The 18,562-nt window shown below is 48.2% G+C and overlaps 1 protein-coding gene across 2 annotated transcripts in view; it reads left to right on the top strand.

The window, feature by feature from the left end:
- The window catches only part of TOP3B (DNA topoisomerase III beta), a 195,793-nt gene that overhangs the window by 48,731 nt on the left and 128,500 nt on the right, over window positions 1-18,562 (top strand). The window contains exons 1-2 of one of the 2 annotated variants that reach the window (XM_063964785.1): window positions 3,498-3,877; window positions 10,087-10,193. In XM_063964785.1, coding sequence (XP_063820855.1) covers window positions 10,176-10,193 — 18 coding nt within the window. In that variant the 5' untranslated portion in view covers window positions 3,498-3,877; window positions 10,087-10,175. Of the gene's footprint in view, window positions 1-3,497; window positions 3,878-10,086; window positions 10,194-18,562 lie in introns of those variants that run through there. The other variant, XM_063964784.1, reaches the window with a different exon arrangement.

Below are 18,562 nucleotides of genomic sequence, written 5' to 3'. Positions count from 1 at the left end.
CCCATATTTAAAATAGGGACAGTGTGCGCTGAAAATATAGGCGTGACTTCATCGGGAAGGGGCGTGGTCACAAAATAGTATCAATTCACATTACGCTGCACAGTAGTGTCCATTATTCAAATTACTCTACACAGTAGTGCCACTTATACACATTACGCCAGATAGATCACCTTATACATATTATGCCAGGTAGAGCCCCTTTTATACATTATGCCAAGTAGAGGCTCTTTTACACATTATGCCAGGTTGTTGTGGAAAGGTGTTGGTATGTGTGTGTCGGCGTCTCACTGCCAGGTTATGGTTATGGTTCCTTCTCTAGGGCAGCAGCTTCCACCTGCCGGCTCCTATCCCCAGAACTCCCTGGTCACAGGAGAACACTAGGGGAGTCCGAGCACACGGGGAGCTTACAGTAACACTCCCACCACATCACTGCCTGCTGTAATATATACAGCGGTTACCGATGCATCTGGCGGCCGGCAACAAGCGGGGTGGATGCGGACAGTGCGCCAACAGCGAAAATGCGCTGTGTGCAAGGCAACGTCTGCATCACCCTAGTTGCGGCCTTGCTCGCTGCATACACAAATACAGATTTTAGGTGGGACAGCAGTTAGGAATTCTATGGGGAAACCTCAAAGTTTGACTTCTAATTTAATGTATGACGCTGGTTGGCATGCATGTCTGTTTACATTGTAGGCACAAGTGTAAAAGACCTTCTTTTTTTGCTCCACTGTGATATAAAATATGTTCACAGTCAGATTGTGTAGTAAATAATTTCTCCATTTCCTTGACTTGGCTGACAGGAATAAGTGCTAACAAACGCAACATTAATGTCAATAGTGTGTACACGTACAGCTCACTATCTATAACTTATTGAGATCAGTACTTGTATAGTTGACAAAGTAACCACAGATAGCTATTATTTTTCTAACTTAGCAGTATGTTTGACTTAAAGCACTGTTCCATGGTATTTTCTTCACTGCCTTGCTTCCCATACACCTCTCCGTACTCTAAGTGCAGGAAGCACAGGAAGAGGTTTAATGAGGTCGCTCAGCATGTAGCAGGGCCCTACATGAGGTCTTAATAAAAAAGGAAGGGGCAGATTTTTCAGCCACGTGTTACGTGCATGTAGAGAAAAGGAGGCAGCAAGTAGGAATCGGTGCAGGGCAAAGATCTAATGGATGGGAGCACCCTCTGCTGGCATTTTTATGTTAGCTAGACTCTAGTTCATGATTCTACATCATCACTGGTGTAATAATGGAATAAAGCAGTATTTTGCTTCCAAAGTGAGCTTTGCTAAATTAGTGCTTTTAAGAATCTGGTGGTTTGCATAACACTTGTTTCATAAATGTGTGTTTATGCGCTCTTTGGATACATGTTTCACTTTTACATTCATAGTTGCCAATGTATATTCAGGGACAAATGTATGCAAAGCAGGTGCATGTAAGCACATCTGTCGTGATACTGCATAGCGAGGCCTTTCTGTAGTAAAATCCCTATTATATAGTAACAGAACATGGCTAGAAAATATTTCTTTATATTCGATAATGCTTCTCTTTGATACATAGTAACATATAAGGTCTAGAGTATAATAAAGGAAGTGTGGTTGACCGTTAGCAACTATCTAGGGTATTCAATTATCCGCAAATTCGCGGCAATTTTTCACCCGAAAATTTTTCGCAGCAATCGGGCGAAAATTGCCGCGAAAATGCTCCGTTTTTCGACCTATTTGATTCCAAACGGGTTTCACGTGAAAATTCTTGTAGTGAAAAGTGCAGGTGAAAATGGGGAAATCAGCCTGTACCCCAAAAAATGCTAAACTAACATAGGAAAACAGAAGAGAAGTGTGTTAGAGATCACATTAGAGCGTTTTTGGGGACTTAAATTGTGTGAAATGGCTGTTATATGCATTTTAAAAAAAATGCAAAAAAATGATAGAAAGCAAGTTTTTTTGAGCAAAATAAATGCTCTCATTAAATTTGGGGTACATGAAAATGGGTATAAGTATATATTTGGGTCATTTTAGGGTACTTTAAAAAAAAAAGTGGAAACAGACCGATTACTACCATCTGCAAGCCTAAAAACACCTGTCCCACTCATAAAGCACCCCAATATACCTGTCCCATACCTTGAACCCCAATTTCCATCACTTTGTACTTTTTCACCCCAAAAATGACATGTCATTATTGGCCAATTAAAAATAATTAAAAACCTCAACGTGCCTAATTAGTCATTAAGGGGGGTGTCCCAGGAGTTCTGTACCATATCCAAACATTTTTACCTTAAAATAGTGACTTTTCCCAACTTTTCACCTGCTTCAGAGTAGGTGAAGTGAAATTAGAGAAAAAATGATCACCGATAAATTTTCCAGGAAAATTGAATAGGCTGTAATTGCGTTTCGCAGGAAAAGTCCGGTTTTTCGCGCGAAAAACGGACTTTTCACACGAAAAGTCCGTTATCGCTGCTAATTGAATATACCCCTATGTATAGTATAACTATAATAATATTTTCAGATTATTGCTTCAGATGTGTGGATAATGAAAAACATTGTTTACTGACCTGTATTCTGCTAACAATGTGAGCAGGACCTAATCATATGTAATTTGTGCATTTAAAATGAGCATTGCTTTAATTACCATTTTATTGCGAATTCTTCTGTTGTGCTAGCAAATAACTGTGCACAATTTTAACACAATGGCATGCTTAATAATGAAATGGAGGGGGCATATTTTTGGCAAATAATTTATTTTGCATTAATATTTCTCCAGAAGCATGGGGAAACCCCTGATGGGTTATGTTTCACTCCAAACAGACAGGACACTGAAAGAAAAGAACTGATTCCTCCTGGTCCCCATAAGGCTTCTATTCCCCTGCTTCTACTCATTCCTTGATCCACTGCACTGCATAGTAATAGGGCACAGGCTTCTTGCCCATACATTATTGTTATTATTATTATTATTATTATTATTTGTATTTTTTCATTCACACATTTCAGAGCTCGCCAGTAGAGATGGTTTTTTTTTTTTTTTTTTTTGCTTCCTTCAGTCCATCACTTTCATCATAGAAATGTTTCATTCCAACCTTTGTCCCTAGCCTCAGTTGTTTGTCAAGTGGACACTATGCAAAGCTTCACCCCCCCCCCTCCCCCCCCCCTCCAACCCAACCTTCACCCCCATGGGGTGGCGGCTACGGCAACCTCTCCCCCCCCCCCCCCCCCCCCCTCTCCCTCCCCTAATGCCTAACCTTAAACACACGCATAATAGTCCTAACCCTGACTATTTAACCATTTTGAACCCTGTAAGGGTTTTAGACTGTTGTGGAGGGTGTCTTTTTGTTTACTAGCTTGATTGTCCTAAAACAGAGCCTAGCGGTCTGGGTGGTCTCTCCTCTGGGCAGAGTTTGTGGGCACTCACTGTCTAGTATGACTACATCTCCTGGCATGCTCTTTTGTAATTTTCTTTCTCTTTAGCAGATACTACCCAGTATGACTACATCTCACAGCATGCTTTTCGGAGATTTCCTGTTTTGCTGGGCCTGACCTGTGAAACGAACACGCCCCTAGTCATGTTTCAGTGTTGTTTTAAAGGGGAAGCTGAGCTGGGTGAGGGGCTGTCAGGATGTGTAAATGCTTTGCTGCTGGAAGCACCCGGAAGCTGTGTGTCTTTGACAGCTTCAGAGAAGTGAGAGGCAGTAGGATCTGTCTATACTAGCAGAGCCTGGGTAGCAGGTATTCTGAAGGCACAGGGAGGTCCGCTGGCATATCCCTGTAAGATACATATGATGGGGCACAGTTGCTGGAAGCCCTCAAAGTTTGTGAAGTGCAACCGCTGATCGGACAGGACCATGAAGAGTCTGCAGAAGTTGTTTACTTGAGATGCTGGTATGAACTGTATTAAACTGGGGTAATTGCCTCTGATGGGTTTTGGGGACTCTTCTGGGACCTTTGGGGAGTCTGGTTTTCAGTGATAATTATGAGCTGTTGGTAAAAGCCCTTTGGTGACTGTGTTATGTTACCTAGGAGGTTTGTGTTGTTTTTGTACATTTTCTTTAATTTTTCTTTCTTCCCTTGGGGTGCTGGCATGTCCTTTTCTCTGACGTCCTAAGTGGATGCTGGGGACTCCATAAGGACCATGGGGAATAGCGGCTCCGCAGGAGACAGGGCACAAAAGTAAAAGCTTTAGGATCAGGTGGTGTGCACTGGCTCCTCCCCCTATGACCCTCCTCCAAGCCTCAGTTAGGTTTTTGTGCCCGGCCGAGAAGGGTGCAATCTAGGTGGCTCTCCTAAAGAGCTGCTTAGAGTAAAAGTTTTGTTAGGTTTTTTATTTTCAGTGAGTCCTGCTGGCAACAGGCTCACTGCAACGAGGGACTTAGGGGAGAAGAAGTGAACTCACCTGCGTGCAGGATGGATTGGCTTCTTACTGGACACTAGCTCCAGAGGGACGATCACAGGTACAGCCTGGATGGGTCACCGGAGCCGCGCCGCCGACCCCCTTGCAGATGCTGAAGAGAGAAGAAGTCCAGAAATCGTCGGCTGAAGACTTCCCAGTCTTCTTAAGGTAGCGCACAGCACGGCAGCTGTGCGCCATTGCTCTCAGCACACTTCACACCAACGGTCACTGAGGGTGCAGGGCGCTGGGGGGGGCGCCCTGGGCAGCAATGAAAGTACCTATGCTGGCTAAAAATACATCACATATAGCCTCTGGGGCTATATGGATGTATTTAACCCCTGCCAGGTTGTCAGAAAAACGGGAGAAGAAGCCCGCCGAAAAGGGGGCGGGGCCTATTCTCCTCAGCACACAGCGCCATTTTCCTACACAGCTCCGCTGCTAGGAAGGCTCCCAGGCTCTCCCCTGCACTGCACTACAGAAACAGGGTTAAAACAGAGAGGGGGGGGCATTTTGGTGGCAATATTATAATATATTAAGATGCTATAAGGGAAAACACTTATATAAGGTTGTCCCTGTATAATTATAGCGTTTTGGTGTGTGCTGGCAAACTCTCCCTCTGTCTCCCCAAAGGGCTAGTGGGGTCCTGTCCTCTATCAGAGCATTCCCTGTGTGTGTGCTGTGTGTCGGTACGTGTGTGTCGACATGTATGAGGACGAGGTTGGTGAGGAGGCGGAGCAATTGCCTGTAATGGTGATGTCACTCTCTAGGGAGTCGACACCGGAATGGATGGCTTATTTAGGGAATTACGTGATAATGTCAACACGCTGCAAGGTCGGTTGACGACATGAGACGGCCGGCAAACCAATTAGTACCTGTCCAGGCGTCTCAAACACCGTCAGGGGCTTTAAAACGCCCATTACCTCAGTCGGTCGACACAGACACGGACACTGACTCCAGTGTCGACGGTGAAGAAACAAACGTATTTTCCATTAGGGCCACACGTTACATGTTAAGGGCAATGAAGGAGGTGTTACATTTTTCTGATACTACAAGTACCACAAAAAAGGGTATTATGTGGGGTGTGAAAAAACTACCTGTAGTTTTTCCTGAATCAGATAAATTAAATGAAGTGTGTGATGATGCGTGGGTTTTCCCCGATAGAAGATTATTGGCGTTATACCCTTTCCCGCCAGAAGTTAGGGCGCGTTGGGAAACACCCCCTAGGGTGGATAAGGCGCTCACACGCTTATCAAAACAAGTGGCGTTACCGTCTCCAGATACGGCCGCCCTCAAGGAGCCAGCTGATAGGAGGCTGGAAAATATCCTAAAAAGTATATACACACATACTGGTGTTATACTGCGACCAGCGATCGCCTCAGCCTGGATGTGCAGCGCTGGGGTGGCTTGGTCGGATTCCCTGACTGAAAATATTGATACCCTTGACAGGGACAGTATTTTATTGACTATAGAGCATTTAAAGGATGCATTTCTATATATGCGAGATGCACAGAGGGATATTTGCACTCTGGCATCAAGAGTAAGTGCGATGTCCATGTCTGCCAGAAGATGTTTATGGACACGACAGTGGTCAGGTGATGCGGATTCCAAACGGCACATGGAAGTATTGCCGTATAAAGGGGAGGAGTTATTTGGGGTCGGTCCATCGGACCTGGTGGCCACGGCAACAGCTGGAAAATCCACCTTTTTTACCCCAAGTCACATCTCAGCAGAAAAAGACACCGTCTTTTCAGCCTCAGTCCTTTCGTCCCCATAAGGGCAAGCGGGCAAAAGGCCAGTCATATCTGCCCAGGGGTAGAGGAAAGGGAAGAAGACTGCAGCAGGCAGCCCCTTCCCAGGAACAGAAGCCCTCCACCGCTTCTGCCAAGTCCTCAGCATGACGCTGGGGCCGTACAAGCGGACTCAGGTGCGGTGGGGGGGTCGTCTCAAGAGTTTCAGCGCGCAGTGGGCTCACTCGCAAGTGGACCCCTGGATCCTACAAGTAGTATCCCAGGGGTACAGATTGGAAATTCGAGACGTCTCCCCCTCGCAGGTTCCTGAAATCTGCTTTACCAACGTCTCCCTCCGACAGGGAGGCAGTATTGGAAACAATTCACAAGCTGTATTCCCAGCAGGTGATAATCAAAGTACCCCTCCTACAACAAGGAAAGGGGTATTATTCCACACTATTTGTGGTACTGAAGCCAGACGGCTCGGTGAGACCTATTCTAAATCTGAAATCTTTGAACACTTACATACAAAGGTTCAAATCAAGATGGAGTCACTCAGAGCAGTGATAGCGAACCAGGAAGAAGGGGACTATATGGTGTCCCTGGACATCAAGGATGCTTACCTCCATGTCCCAATTTGCCCTTCTCACCAAGGGTACCTCAGGTTCGTGGTACAGAACTGTCACTATCAGTTTCAGACGCTGCCGTTTGGATTGTCCACGGCACCCCGGGTCTTTACCAAGGTAATGGCCGAAATGATGATTCTTCTTCCAAGAAAAGGCGTCTTAATTATCCCTTACTTGGACGATCTCCTGATAAGGGCAAGGTCCAGAGAACAGTTGGAGGTCGGAGTAGCACTATCTCAAGTAGTTCTACGACAGCACGGGTGGATTCTAAATATTCCAAAATCGCAGCTGATTCCGACGACACGTCTGCTGTTCCTAGGGATGATTCTGGACACAGTCCAGAAAAAGGTGTTTCTCCCGGAGGAGAAAGCCAGGGAGTTATCCGAGCTAGTTAGGAACCTCCTAGAACCAGGCCAAGTGTCAGTGCATCAATGCACAAGAGTCCTGGGAAAAATGGTGGCTTCTTACGAAGCGATTCCATTCGGCAGATTTCACGCAAGAATTTTTCAGTGGGATCTGCAGGACGAATGGTCCGGATCGCATCTTCAGATGCATCAGCGGATAATCCTGTCTCCAAGGACAAGGGTGTCTCTTCTGTGGTGGCTGCAGAGTGCTCATCTACTAGAGGGCAGCAGATTCGGCATTCAGGACTGGGTCCTGGTGACCACGGATGCCAGCCTGAGAGGCTGGGGAGCAGTCACACAGGGAAGAAATTTCCAAGGAGTGTGGTCAAGTCTGGAGACTTCTCTCCACATAAATATACTGGAGCTAAGGGCAATTTACAATGCTCTGAGCCTAGGAAGACCTCTGCTTCAAAGTCAACCGGTGCTGATCCAGTCGGACAACATCACGGCAGTCGCCCACGTAAACAGACAGGGCGGCACAAGAAGCAGGAGGGCAATGGCAGCAAGGATTCTTCGCTGGGCGAAAAATCATGTGATAACACTGTCAGCGGTGTTCATTCCGGGAGTGGACAACTGGGAAGCAGACTTCCTCAGCAGACACGACCTCCACCCGGGAGAGTGGGGACTTCATCTGGAAGTCTTCCACATGATTGTGAACCGTTGGGAAAGACCAAAGGTGGACATGATGGCGTCCCGTCTGAACAAAAAACTGGACAGGTATTGCGCCAGGTCAAGAGACCCTCAGGCAATAGCTGGGACGCTCTGGTAACACCGTGGGTGTACCAGTCGGTGTATGTGTTCCCTCCTCTGCCTCTCATACCCAAGGTACTGAGAATTATAAGACGGAGAGGAGTAAGAACTATACTCGTGGCTCCGGATTGGCCAAGAAGGACTTGGTACCCGGAACTTCAAGAGATACTAAGAAGGGACTTGCTTCAGCAAGGATCATGTCTGTTCCAAGACTTACCACGGCTGCGTTTGACGGCATGGCGGTTGAACGCCGGATCCTAAGGGAAAAAGGCATTCCGGAAGAGGTCATCCCTACCCTGGTCAGAGTCAGGAAGGAGGTGACCCCACAACATTATCACCGCATTTGGAGAAAATATGTTGCATGGTGTGAGGCCAGGAAGGCCCCCACGGAGGAATTTCAACTCGGTCGATTCCTGCATTTCCTGCAAACAGGAGTGTCTATGGGCCTCAAATTTGGGTCCATTAAGGTTCAAATTTCGGCCCTGTCGATTTTCTTCCAGAAAGAATTGGCTTCAGTTCCTGAAGTCCAGAAGTTTGTCAAGGGAGTACTGCATATACAACCCCTTTTGTGCCTCCAGTGGCACTGTGGGATCTCAACGTAGTTCTGGGATTCCTCAAATCACATTGGTTTAAACCGCTCAAATCTGTGGATTTGAAATATCTCACATGGAAAGTGACCATGCTGTTGGCCCTGGCCTCGGCCAGGCGAGTGTCAGAATTGGCGGCTTTGTCTCACAAAAGCCCATATCTGATTGTCCTTTCGGACAGGGCAGAGCTGCGGACTCGTCCCCAGTTTCTCCCTAAGGTGGTGTCAGCGTTTCACCTGAACCAGCTTATTGTGGTACCTGCGGCGACTAGGGACTTGGAGGACTCCAAGTTGCTAGATGTTGTCAGGGCCCTGAAAATATATATTTCCAGGACGGCTGGAGTCAGGAAAACTGACTTGCTGTTATCCTGTATGCACTCAACAAACTGGGTGCTCTTGCTTCTAAGCAGACGATTGCTAGTTGGATGTGTAGTACAATTCAGCTTGCACATTCTGTGGCAGGCCTGCCACAGCCAAAATATGTAAATGCCCATTCCACAAGGAAGGTGGGCTCATCTTGGGCGGCTGCCCGAGGGGTCTCGGCTTTACAACTTTGCCGAGCTGCTACTTGGTCAGGGGCAAACACGTTTGCAAAATTTTACAAATTTGATACCCTGGCTGAGGAGGACCTGGAGTTCTCTCATTCGGTGCTGCAGAGTCATCCGCACTCTCCCGCCCGTTTGGGAGCTTTGGTATAATCCCCATGGTCCTTACGGAGTCCCCAGCATCCACTTAGGACGTCAGAGAAAATAAGAATTTACTTACCGATAATTCTATTTCTCGTAGTCCGTAGTGGATGCTGGGCGCCCATCCCAAGTGCGGATTGTCTGCAATACTTGTACATAGTTATTGTTACAAAAATCGGGTTATTATTGTTGTGAGCCATCTTTTCAGAGGCTCCGCTGTTATCATGCTGTTAACTGGGTTCAGATCACAGGTTGTACAGTGTGATTGGTGTGGCTGGTATGAGTCTTACCCGGGATTCAAAATCCTTCCTTATTGTGTACGCTCGTCCGGGCACAGTATCCTAACTGAGGCTTGGAGGAGGGTCATAGGGGGAGGAGCCAGTGCACACCACCTGATCCTAAAGCTTTTACTTTTGTGCCCTGTCTCCTGCGGAGCCGCTATTCCCCATGGTCCTTACGGAGTCCCCAGCATCCACTACGGACTACGAGAAATAGAATTATCGGTAAGTAAATTCTTATTTTTTTCAGAAATCTGTGTCTAAAACAAAGGGTGCTAACCCCACACCCTTCGTAGTCTATACTACAGATATAACGCACCAGCCAATCAGCTCCAATATGTAAATTTACACATTGGAGCTGATTGGCTGGTGCTTTATCACTTAGCACTTATCACTGCTTTATCACTTCTCCAGGCTTAATACATCTGCCCCCATATTTCCTTTTTTTTTTTCCGTCTGCAACAAGCAAATATTTATTGAAGTTGTACGAATAGCAGTGTTGTTTTTTTTCTGCTTGGACATTTTTATGCTATCTGTGTTTTAAGTGCCAAACTTTGTTTTCCTCCAGTCTCATGCTAACTGGTTTAAGGCTTGAAGTGTTTTTATAGTTACATATTGTAACATCTCCAAAATACCCATTTCAGGGAAATATAACAACTGGGACAAAGTGGACCCAGCAGAGTTGTTCAGCAAAGCTCCTACAGAGAAGAAAGAGGCCAACCCTAAACTCAGCATGGTAAAGTTCTTACAGGTGGGTGACTGAGATTCTGATGCCTAGATGGCATAACCACTTACTGCTTTTGTCGTGACAGTTACACAGGATTATGTGGTAGTTATTCTAGTTACAGCCTGATAAAAATAGTTTCTCTGACGTCCTAGTGGATGCTGGGGACTCCGTAAGGACCATGGGGAATAGCGGCTCCGCAGGAGACTGGGCACAGCTAAGAAAGATTTAGGACTACCTGGTGTGCACTGGCTCCTCCCACTAAGACCCTCCTCCAGACCTCAGTTGGATTCTTGTGCCCGGCTGAGCTGGATGCACACTAGGGGCTCTCCTGAGCTCCTAGAAAGAAAGTATATTTTAGGTTTTTTATTTTACAGTGAGATCTGCTGGCAACAGACTCACTGCAGCGAGGGACTAAGGGGAGAAGAAGCGAACCTACCTAACTGGTGGTAGCTTGGGCTTCTTAGGCTACTGGACACCATTAGCTCCAGAGGGATCGACCGCATGGAACCGGCCATTGGTGTTCGGTCCCGAAGCCGCGCCGCCGGCCCCCTTACAGAGCCAGAAGCAAGAAGAATCCGGAAAATCGGCGGCAGAAGACATCAGTCTTCACCAAGGTAGCGCACAGCACTGCAGCTGTGCGCCATTGCTCCTCATACACACTTCACACTCCGGTCACTGAGGGTGCAGCGCGCTGGGAAAGGGCGCCCTGAGAAGCAATAAATACACCTTGGCTGGCAAATATATCACAATATATAGCCCCAGAGGCTATATATGTGATAAATACCCCTGCCAGAATCCATAAAAAAGCGGGAGAAAAGTCCGCGAAAAAGGGGCGGAGCTATCTCCCTCAGCACACTGGCGCCATTTTCTCTTCACAGTGCAGCTGGAAGACAGCTCCCCAGGCTCTCCCCTGTAGTTTTCAGGCTCAAAGGGTTAAAAAGAGAGGGGGGGCACTAAATTTAGGCGCAATATTGTTTATACAAGCAGCTATTGGGGGAAAAATCACTCAGTTATAGTGTTAATCCCTGCATTATATAGCGCTCTGGTGTGTGCTGGCATACTCTCTCTCTGTCTCCCCAAAGGACTTTGTGGGGTCCTGTCCTCAGTCAGAGCATTCCCTGTGTGTGTGCTGTGTGTCGGTACGGCTGTGTCGACATGTGGGATGAGGAAGGTTACGTGGAGGTGGAGCAGAGGCCGATAAATGGGATGTCGCCCCCTGTGGGGCCGACACCAGAGTGGATGGATAGGTGAAATGTATTAACCTACAATGTCAACTCCTTACATAGAAGGCTGGATGACGTAAAACAGATGTGGGACAGCCGGCTTCTCAGCCCGCGCCTGCCCAGGCGTCTCAAAGGCTATCAGGGGCTCAAAAAAGCGCCCGTTACCTCAGATGGCAGACACAGATGTCGACACGGAGTCTGACTCCAGTGTCGACGGGGTTGAGACATATACACAATCCACTAGGAATTACATGATCTCGGCAATGAAAAATGTGTTACGCATTTCTGATATGAACCCAAGTACCACATAAAAGGGGTTTTATTTTTGGGGAGAAAAAGCAGCCAGTGCTTTGTTCCCCCATCAGATAAATGAATGAAGTGTGTAAAGTAGCGTGGGTTCCCCCCGATAAGAAACTGGTAATTTCTAAAAAGTTACTGATGGCGTACCCTTTCCCGCCAGAGGATAGGTCACGTTGGGAGATATCCCTTAGGGTGGATAAGGCGCTCACACGTTTGTCAAAAAAGGTGGCACTGCCGTCTTAGGATACGGCCACCTTGAAGGAGCCTGCTGATAAAAAGCAGGAGGCTATACTGAAGTCTGTATATACACACACTGGTTATATACTGAGACCTGCAATTGCCTCAGCATAAATAGTGCTGCTGCAGCGTGGTCTGATACCCAGTCAGATAATATTAATACTCTAAGACAGGGATAATAGTTTGCTAACATAGAGCATATTAAAGACGTCGTCTTAGATATAAAGGATGCACAGAGGGATATTTGCCGGCTGGCATCCAAAATTAATGCAATGTCCATTCTGCCAGGAGGGTATTAGAAACTCGGCAGTGGACAGGTGATGCTGCCTATAAAAGGCACATGGAGATTCTGCCTTATAAGGGTGAGGAATTGTTTGGGGATGGTCTCTGGGACCTCGTATCCACAGCAACAGCTGGGAAGAAAAATGTTTACGTCAGGTTTCCTCACAGCCTAAGAAAGCACTGTATTTTCAGGTACAGTCCTTTCGGCTTCAGAAAAGCAAGCGGGTCAAAGGCGCTTCCTTTCTGCACAGAGACTAGGGAAGAAGGGAAAAGCTGCACCAGCAGCCAGTTCCCAGGATCAAAAATCTTCCCCCGCTTCCTCTGAGTCCACCGCATGACGTTGGGGCTCCACAGGTGAAGACAGGTGCGGTAGGGGCGCGTCTCGGGAACTTCAGGGACCAGTGGGCTTGCCCACGGGTGGATCCCTAGGTTCTGAAAATAGTATCACAGGGATACAGGCTGGAGTTCGAGGCGACTCCCCCTCGCCGTTACCTCACATCAGCCTTGCCTGCTGCCCTCGGAGAAAGGTAGTACTGGCGGCAATTCACAAGCTGTACTTCCAGCAGGTGAAATCAAGGTACCCCTCCTTCAACAAGGCCGGGGTTACTATTCCAAAATGTTGTGGTACCGAAACCAGACGGTTCGGTGAGACCCATTCTAAAATTGAAAGCCTTGAACACTTATATACGAAGGTTCAAGTTCAAAATGGAATCGCTCAGGGCGATTATTGCAAGCCTGGAGAATTTCATGGTATCACTGGACATCAAGGATGCTTACCTGCATGTCCCTATTTACCCTCTTCACCTGGAGTACCTCAAAATTGTGGTACAGGATTGTCATTACCAATTCCAGACGTTGCCGTTGGTCTGTCCCCGGCACCGAGGTATTTACCAAGGTAATGGCCGAAATAATTATCGCGTACTTGGACGATCTCCTTATAAAGGCGAGGTCCAGGGAGCAGTTGTTCGGCGGAGTAGCACTATCTCGGGAAGTGCTACAACTGCACGGCTGGATTCTGAATATTCCAAAGTCGCAGCTGGTTCCTACGACGCGTCTACTGTTCCTGGGTATGGTTCTGGACACAGAACAGGATAAAAAGTGTTTCTCCCGGAGGAGAAGTCCAAGGAGTCGTCTCTAGACAGAGACCTCCTAATACGTATACAGCCCTGGGAAGGATGGTAGCTTCTTACGAAGAAATTCCATTCGCCAGGTCCCATGCAAGGATTTTCCAGTGGGATCTGTTGGACAAGTGGTCCGGGTCGCATCTTCAGATGCATCGGCGGATAACCCTGTCTCCAAGGGCCAGGGTGTCGCTGTTGTGGTGGCTGCAGAGTGCTCATCTGTTAGGGGGCTGCAGATTCGGCTTACAGGACTGGGTCCTGGTGACCACGGATGCCAGCCTTCGAGGCTGGGGGGCAGTCACACAGGGAAGAAACTTCCAATGCTATGGAAAAGTCAGGAGACTTCCCTACACATAAATATTCTGGAACTAAGGGCCATTTACAATGCCCTAAGTCAGGCTAGACCCTGCTTCAACACCGGCCGGTGCTGATCCAGTCAGACAACATCACGGCGGTCGCTCATGTAAACCGACAGGGCGGCACAAGAAGCAGGATGGCGGAGGCAGAAGCCACAAGGATTCTCCGATGGGCGGAAAATCATGTGTTAGCACTGTCAGCAGTGTTCATTCCCGGAGTGGACAACTGAGAAGCAGACTTTCTCAGAAGACACGACCTCCACCCGGGAGAGTGGGGACTTCATCCAGAAGTTTTCCAAATGATTGTACACCGTTGGGAAAGGCCACAGGTAGACATGATGGCGTCCCGCCTCAACAAAAAGCTACAAAGATATTGCGCCAGGTCAAGGGACCCTCAGGCTATAGCTGTGGACGCTCTGGTAACACCGTGGGTGTACCAGTCGGTGTATGTGTTCCCTTCTCTGCCCCTCTTACCCAGGGTAATGAGAATAATAAGAAGGAGAGTAGTAAGAACTATACTCATTGTTCCGGGTTGGCCAAGAAGAGCTTGGTAACCAGAACTCCAAGAAATGATCTCAGAGGACCCATGGCCTCTGCCGCTCAGACAGGACCTGCTGCAGCAGGGGGCCTGTCTGTTCCAAGACGTACCGCGACTGCGTTTGACGGCATGGCGGTTGAACGCCGGATCCTGAAGGAAAAGGGCATTCCGGAGGAAGTCCTTCCTACGCTTATTAAAGCTAGAAAAGATGTAACCGTACAACATTATCACCGCATATGGCGAAAATATGTTGCGTGGTGTGAGGCCAGGAAGGCCCCAACGGAGGAATTCCAGCTAGGTCGATTTCTGCACTTCCTACAGTCAGGGGTGACTATGGGCCTAAAACTGGGTTCCATTAAGGTACAGATTTCGGCTCGGTCGATTTCTTCCAAAAAGAACTGGCTTCACTGCCTGAAGTTCAGACATTTGTCAAGGGAGTGCTGCATATTCAGTCTCCTTTTGTGCCTCCAGTGGCACCTTGGGACCTCAACGTGGTGTTGGGTTTCCTAAAGTCACATTGGTTTGAGCCACTCAAAACCGTGGATTTAAAATATCTCACGTGGAAAGTGGTCATGCTTTTGGCCTTGGCTTCGGCAAGGCGTGTGTCAGAATTGGCGGCTTTGTCATGTAAAAGCCCCTATTTGATTTTCCATATGGATAGGGCAGAATTGAGGACTCGTCCCCAGTTTCTTCCTAAGGTGGTATCAGCTTTTCACTTGAACCAACCTATCGTGGTGCCTGCGGCTACTAGGGACTTGGAGGACTCCAAGTTACTGGACGTAGTCAGGGCCTTGAAAATGTATGTTTCCAGGACGGCTGGAGTCAGGAAGACTGACTCTCTATTTATCCTGTATGCACCAAACAAGATGGGTGCTCCTGCTTCAAAGCAGACTATTGCTCGCTGGATTTGTAGCACAATTCAGCTTGCGCATTCTGTGGCTGGCCTGCCGCAGCCTAAATCTGTAAAAGCCCATTCCACGAGGAAAGTGGGCTCTTCTTGGGCGGCTGCCCGAGGGGTCTCTGCTTTACAACTTTGCCGAGCTGCTACTTGGTCAGGGGCAAACACGTTTGCAAAATTCTACAAATTTGATACCCTGGCTGAGGAGGACCTTGAGTTCTCTCATTCGGTGCTGCAGAGTCATCCGCGCACTCCCGCCCGTTTGGGAGCTTTGGTATAATCCCCATGGTCCTTACGGAGTCCCCAGCATCCACTAGGACGTCAGAGAAAATAAGATTTTACTCACCGGTAAATCTATTTCTCGTAGTCCGTAGTGGATGCTGGGCGCCCGTCCCAAGTGCGGTCTGTCTGCAATACTTGTATATAGTTATTGTTAACTACAAGGGTTATTGTTGAGCCATCCTTTGAGAGGCTCTGTTGTGTTCATACTGTTAACTGGGTATATTATCACGAGTTATACGGTGTGATTGGTGTGGCTGGTATGAGTCTTACCCGGGATTCAAAATCCTTCCTTATTGTGTCAGCTCTTCCGGGCACAGTATCCTTACTGATGTCTGGAGGAGGGTCATAGTGGGAGGAGCCAGTGCACACCAGGTAGTCCTAAATCTTTCTTGGCTGTGCCCAGTCTCCTGCGGAGCCGCTATTCCCCATGGTCCTTACGGAGTCCCCAGCATCCACTACGGGCTACGAGAAATAGATTTACCGGTGAGTAAAATCTTATTTTTCTCTTACGTCCTGGAGGATGCTGGGGTCCACATTAGTACCATGGGGTATAGATAGGTCCACTAGGAGCCACTGGCTCTTTAAGAGTTTGAGTGTGTGGGCTGGCTCCTCCCTCTATGCCCCTCCTACCAGACTCAGTTTAGAAAATGTGCCCGGAGGAGCCGGTCACAGCTAGGGGAGCTCCATAGGAGTTCTTTTAGTTTTATTATTTTTAATAGAGTTTAGGCACAGGGAGGCTGCTGGCAACAGCCTACCTGCTTCGAGGGACTAATGGGGGGGGGGAGTAGTGTCCGCCCTGCGGGGTCTGAGCAACTATCTCCGCTGACAGGACACTGAGCTCCTGAGGGGATCGAACGTTCCCCCTCTACAGGGGATCGCTCACCCCTTCAGGATGCCGCCACCCCCTTACAGAGCCAGAAGATCTGTGGCGAGTTAGTCACCGGCCCCCTGTCAAGCGGGGAGCCGGTGTGAAGATGGCAGCAACAGGGTATGGAGCGCAGTACTAACTGTGCTCCGGGGCTCAGCGGTATCTGGTGCTGCACTGTGAGGGGCGCCCTGAGCCAGCGCCTACACTGTCCACCAAGCCCGTCAGGGTCCCAGGATCGCTGCCAGCACAATTCCTCAGGCCAGTATAATCTTCAGAAGAGCGGGAAGACAGAGTCATGAAAGGGGGCGGAGCTTCTCAGAGTGTACCCAGCAGCATTCAGCGCCATTTTCCTGCCTGCAGAAGCGCTGTCAGTGAGAGCTGTCCCTCCAAATCGACTCCAGCTATCTTATACGGTACCGGGAGCTTGTAGAAGGGGGGAGAGGCTGTATGTCTGTACTGTGCAACCTATTAAGGTGCACAGTAAGCGCTGGATAAGGTTTTCCCTATATCCTGAAGCGCTGTGTGTGGGTTGGCTCCAATCTCTGTGCCTATCTTGCCATTCTTAGGGGGGAAACTCTGTCTGCCCCTTCCCTGTGTGTGTGGAGTGTTTGTGATCTCCATTAAGCTATGTCCAGGGACTCTGTGTCATATGCTGCAGAGGATATGTCCTCTCAGTATGATCCCATTCCATGTAATCAGGATTGCACTGTGTTAGCGCAGGTCCCAGCAAGGGAGCCTGAGTGGTTAGCCTCTATTAAAAGTATGATTTCTCAGATTTCTACTAGAGTTGCACAAAATGAATCTGCAACTCAGGTTTTACAGAACTCTATGGCAGTTTGGTCCGGTTCTGTTACCTCAGGGCCCCCTACTGTATGCTCCCAAAAACATGCTCTTGCCCAGATTATGCAAGATGACACGGATACCGATTGTGATACGGCAGATGGTGATGGGGATGTGCTGCGGGGGGTGGCATCTCTTGCAAAAGGGGTGCAGTTGATGATAGAGGCCATTAGAGATGTGTTGAATATTGCTGATATAACACCTGAGGAGGCTTACTTCACTGACAATAAGAAAGCCTCACTAACCTTCCCTGCGTCTAAGGAATTTAATGCTATATTTGAGAGAGCCTGGGAAAACCCAGAGAAAAAATTTCAGATCCCTAGAAAGGTTCTGGTTGCGTTCCCTTTCCCTGAGGAGGATAGGAAAAAATGGGAAAACCCAGTTGACGCGTCTGTATCCAGACTCTCAAAAAAGGTGGTTTTACCTGTCCCCGGATCTAACGCGTTAAAAGAACCGGCTGATCGCAAAATTTACACTACGCTCCAATCCATATACACGTCTTCAGGGGCGATACTACGTCCTACTATTGCCTGTGCATGGATTTCCAAAGCTATAGTAAAGTAGTCAGGCACATTACTTGAGGATTTGGATTCAATGGATAAAAGTGACGTTGAATTGTTTTTACGTAACATTCAGGGTTCTGCAGGATTTATGGTGGAATCCATGAAAGACCTGGGTTCAATGGCTGCAGGGATATCTTCCATGTCTGTCTCAGCTCGTAGAGGACTTTGGTTGCGCCAGTGGTCTGCCAATGCGGACTCCAGGAGAGGTGTGGAGACCCTACCCTACACCGGTCAGGCTCTCTTTGGGAAAGCATTGGATGCGTGGATTTCCACGGCTACAGCGGGTAAGTCACCTTTTCTTCCCTCAGCTGCACATGCTACGAAGAAACCCTTTTCTTCAGCTGCCTCACAGTCCTTTCAGGCTGCTAAAACAAGAAAGACCAAGCCGTCCAACACCTTCTTTAGAGGAGGTCGGCCAACATCCAAGAAACCTGCTGTGGTGGGTTCCCAGGAACAGAAGCCTGCTTCAGGTACGCCAAAGTCCTCAGCATGACGGTGGACAGCGCGGCCTGGAGGTGGGGCCGAGACTCAGGCATTTCAGCCACGTCTGGGTGTCGTCCGACCTGGATCCCTGGGTGCAAGATATTGTGTCCCAGGGGTACAGGCTGGAGTTTCAAGATATCCCTCCTCACCAATTCTTCAAATCAGGCTTGCCAGCTTTGCTGGCGTACAGGGCTGTCCTACAGGAATCCATCCAGAAGTTGGTGGAGTCACAGGTCATTGTACCAGTTCCACCCCATTTGCAAAACAAAGGTTACTATTCGAACCTTTTTCGTGGTACCGAAACCAGATGGTTCGGTCAGGCCCATTTTGAACTTAAAATCGCTAAACCCCTTTCTAAGGGGAGCTCAAATTCAAAATGGAGTCTCTGAGGGCGATGATATC

Source organism: Pseudophryne corroboree, chromosome 1 (genome assembly GCF_028390025.1).
Source record: "Pseudophryne corroboree isolate aPseCor3 chromosome 1, aPseCor3.hap2, whole genome shotgun sequence".
In the NCBI taxonomy this organism is placed as follows: Eukaryota; Metazoa; Chordata; class Amphibia; order Anura; family Myobatrachidae; genus Pseudophryne; species Pseudophryne corroboree.
The sequence above is the reverse complement of the archived record's forward strand: the minus strand, read 5'-3'. Positions and strand labels throughout refer to the sequence as shown.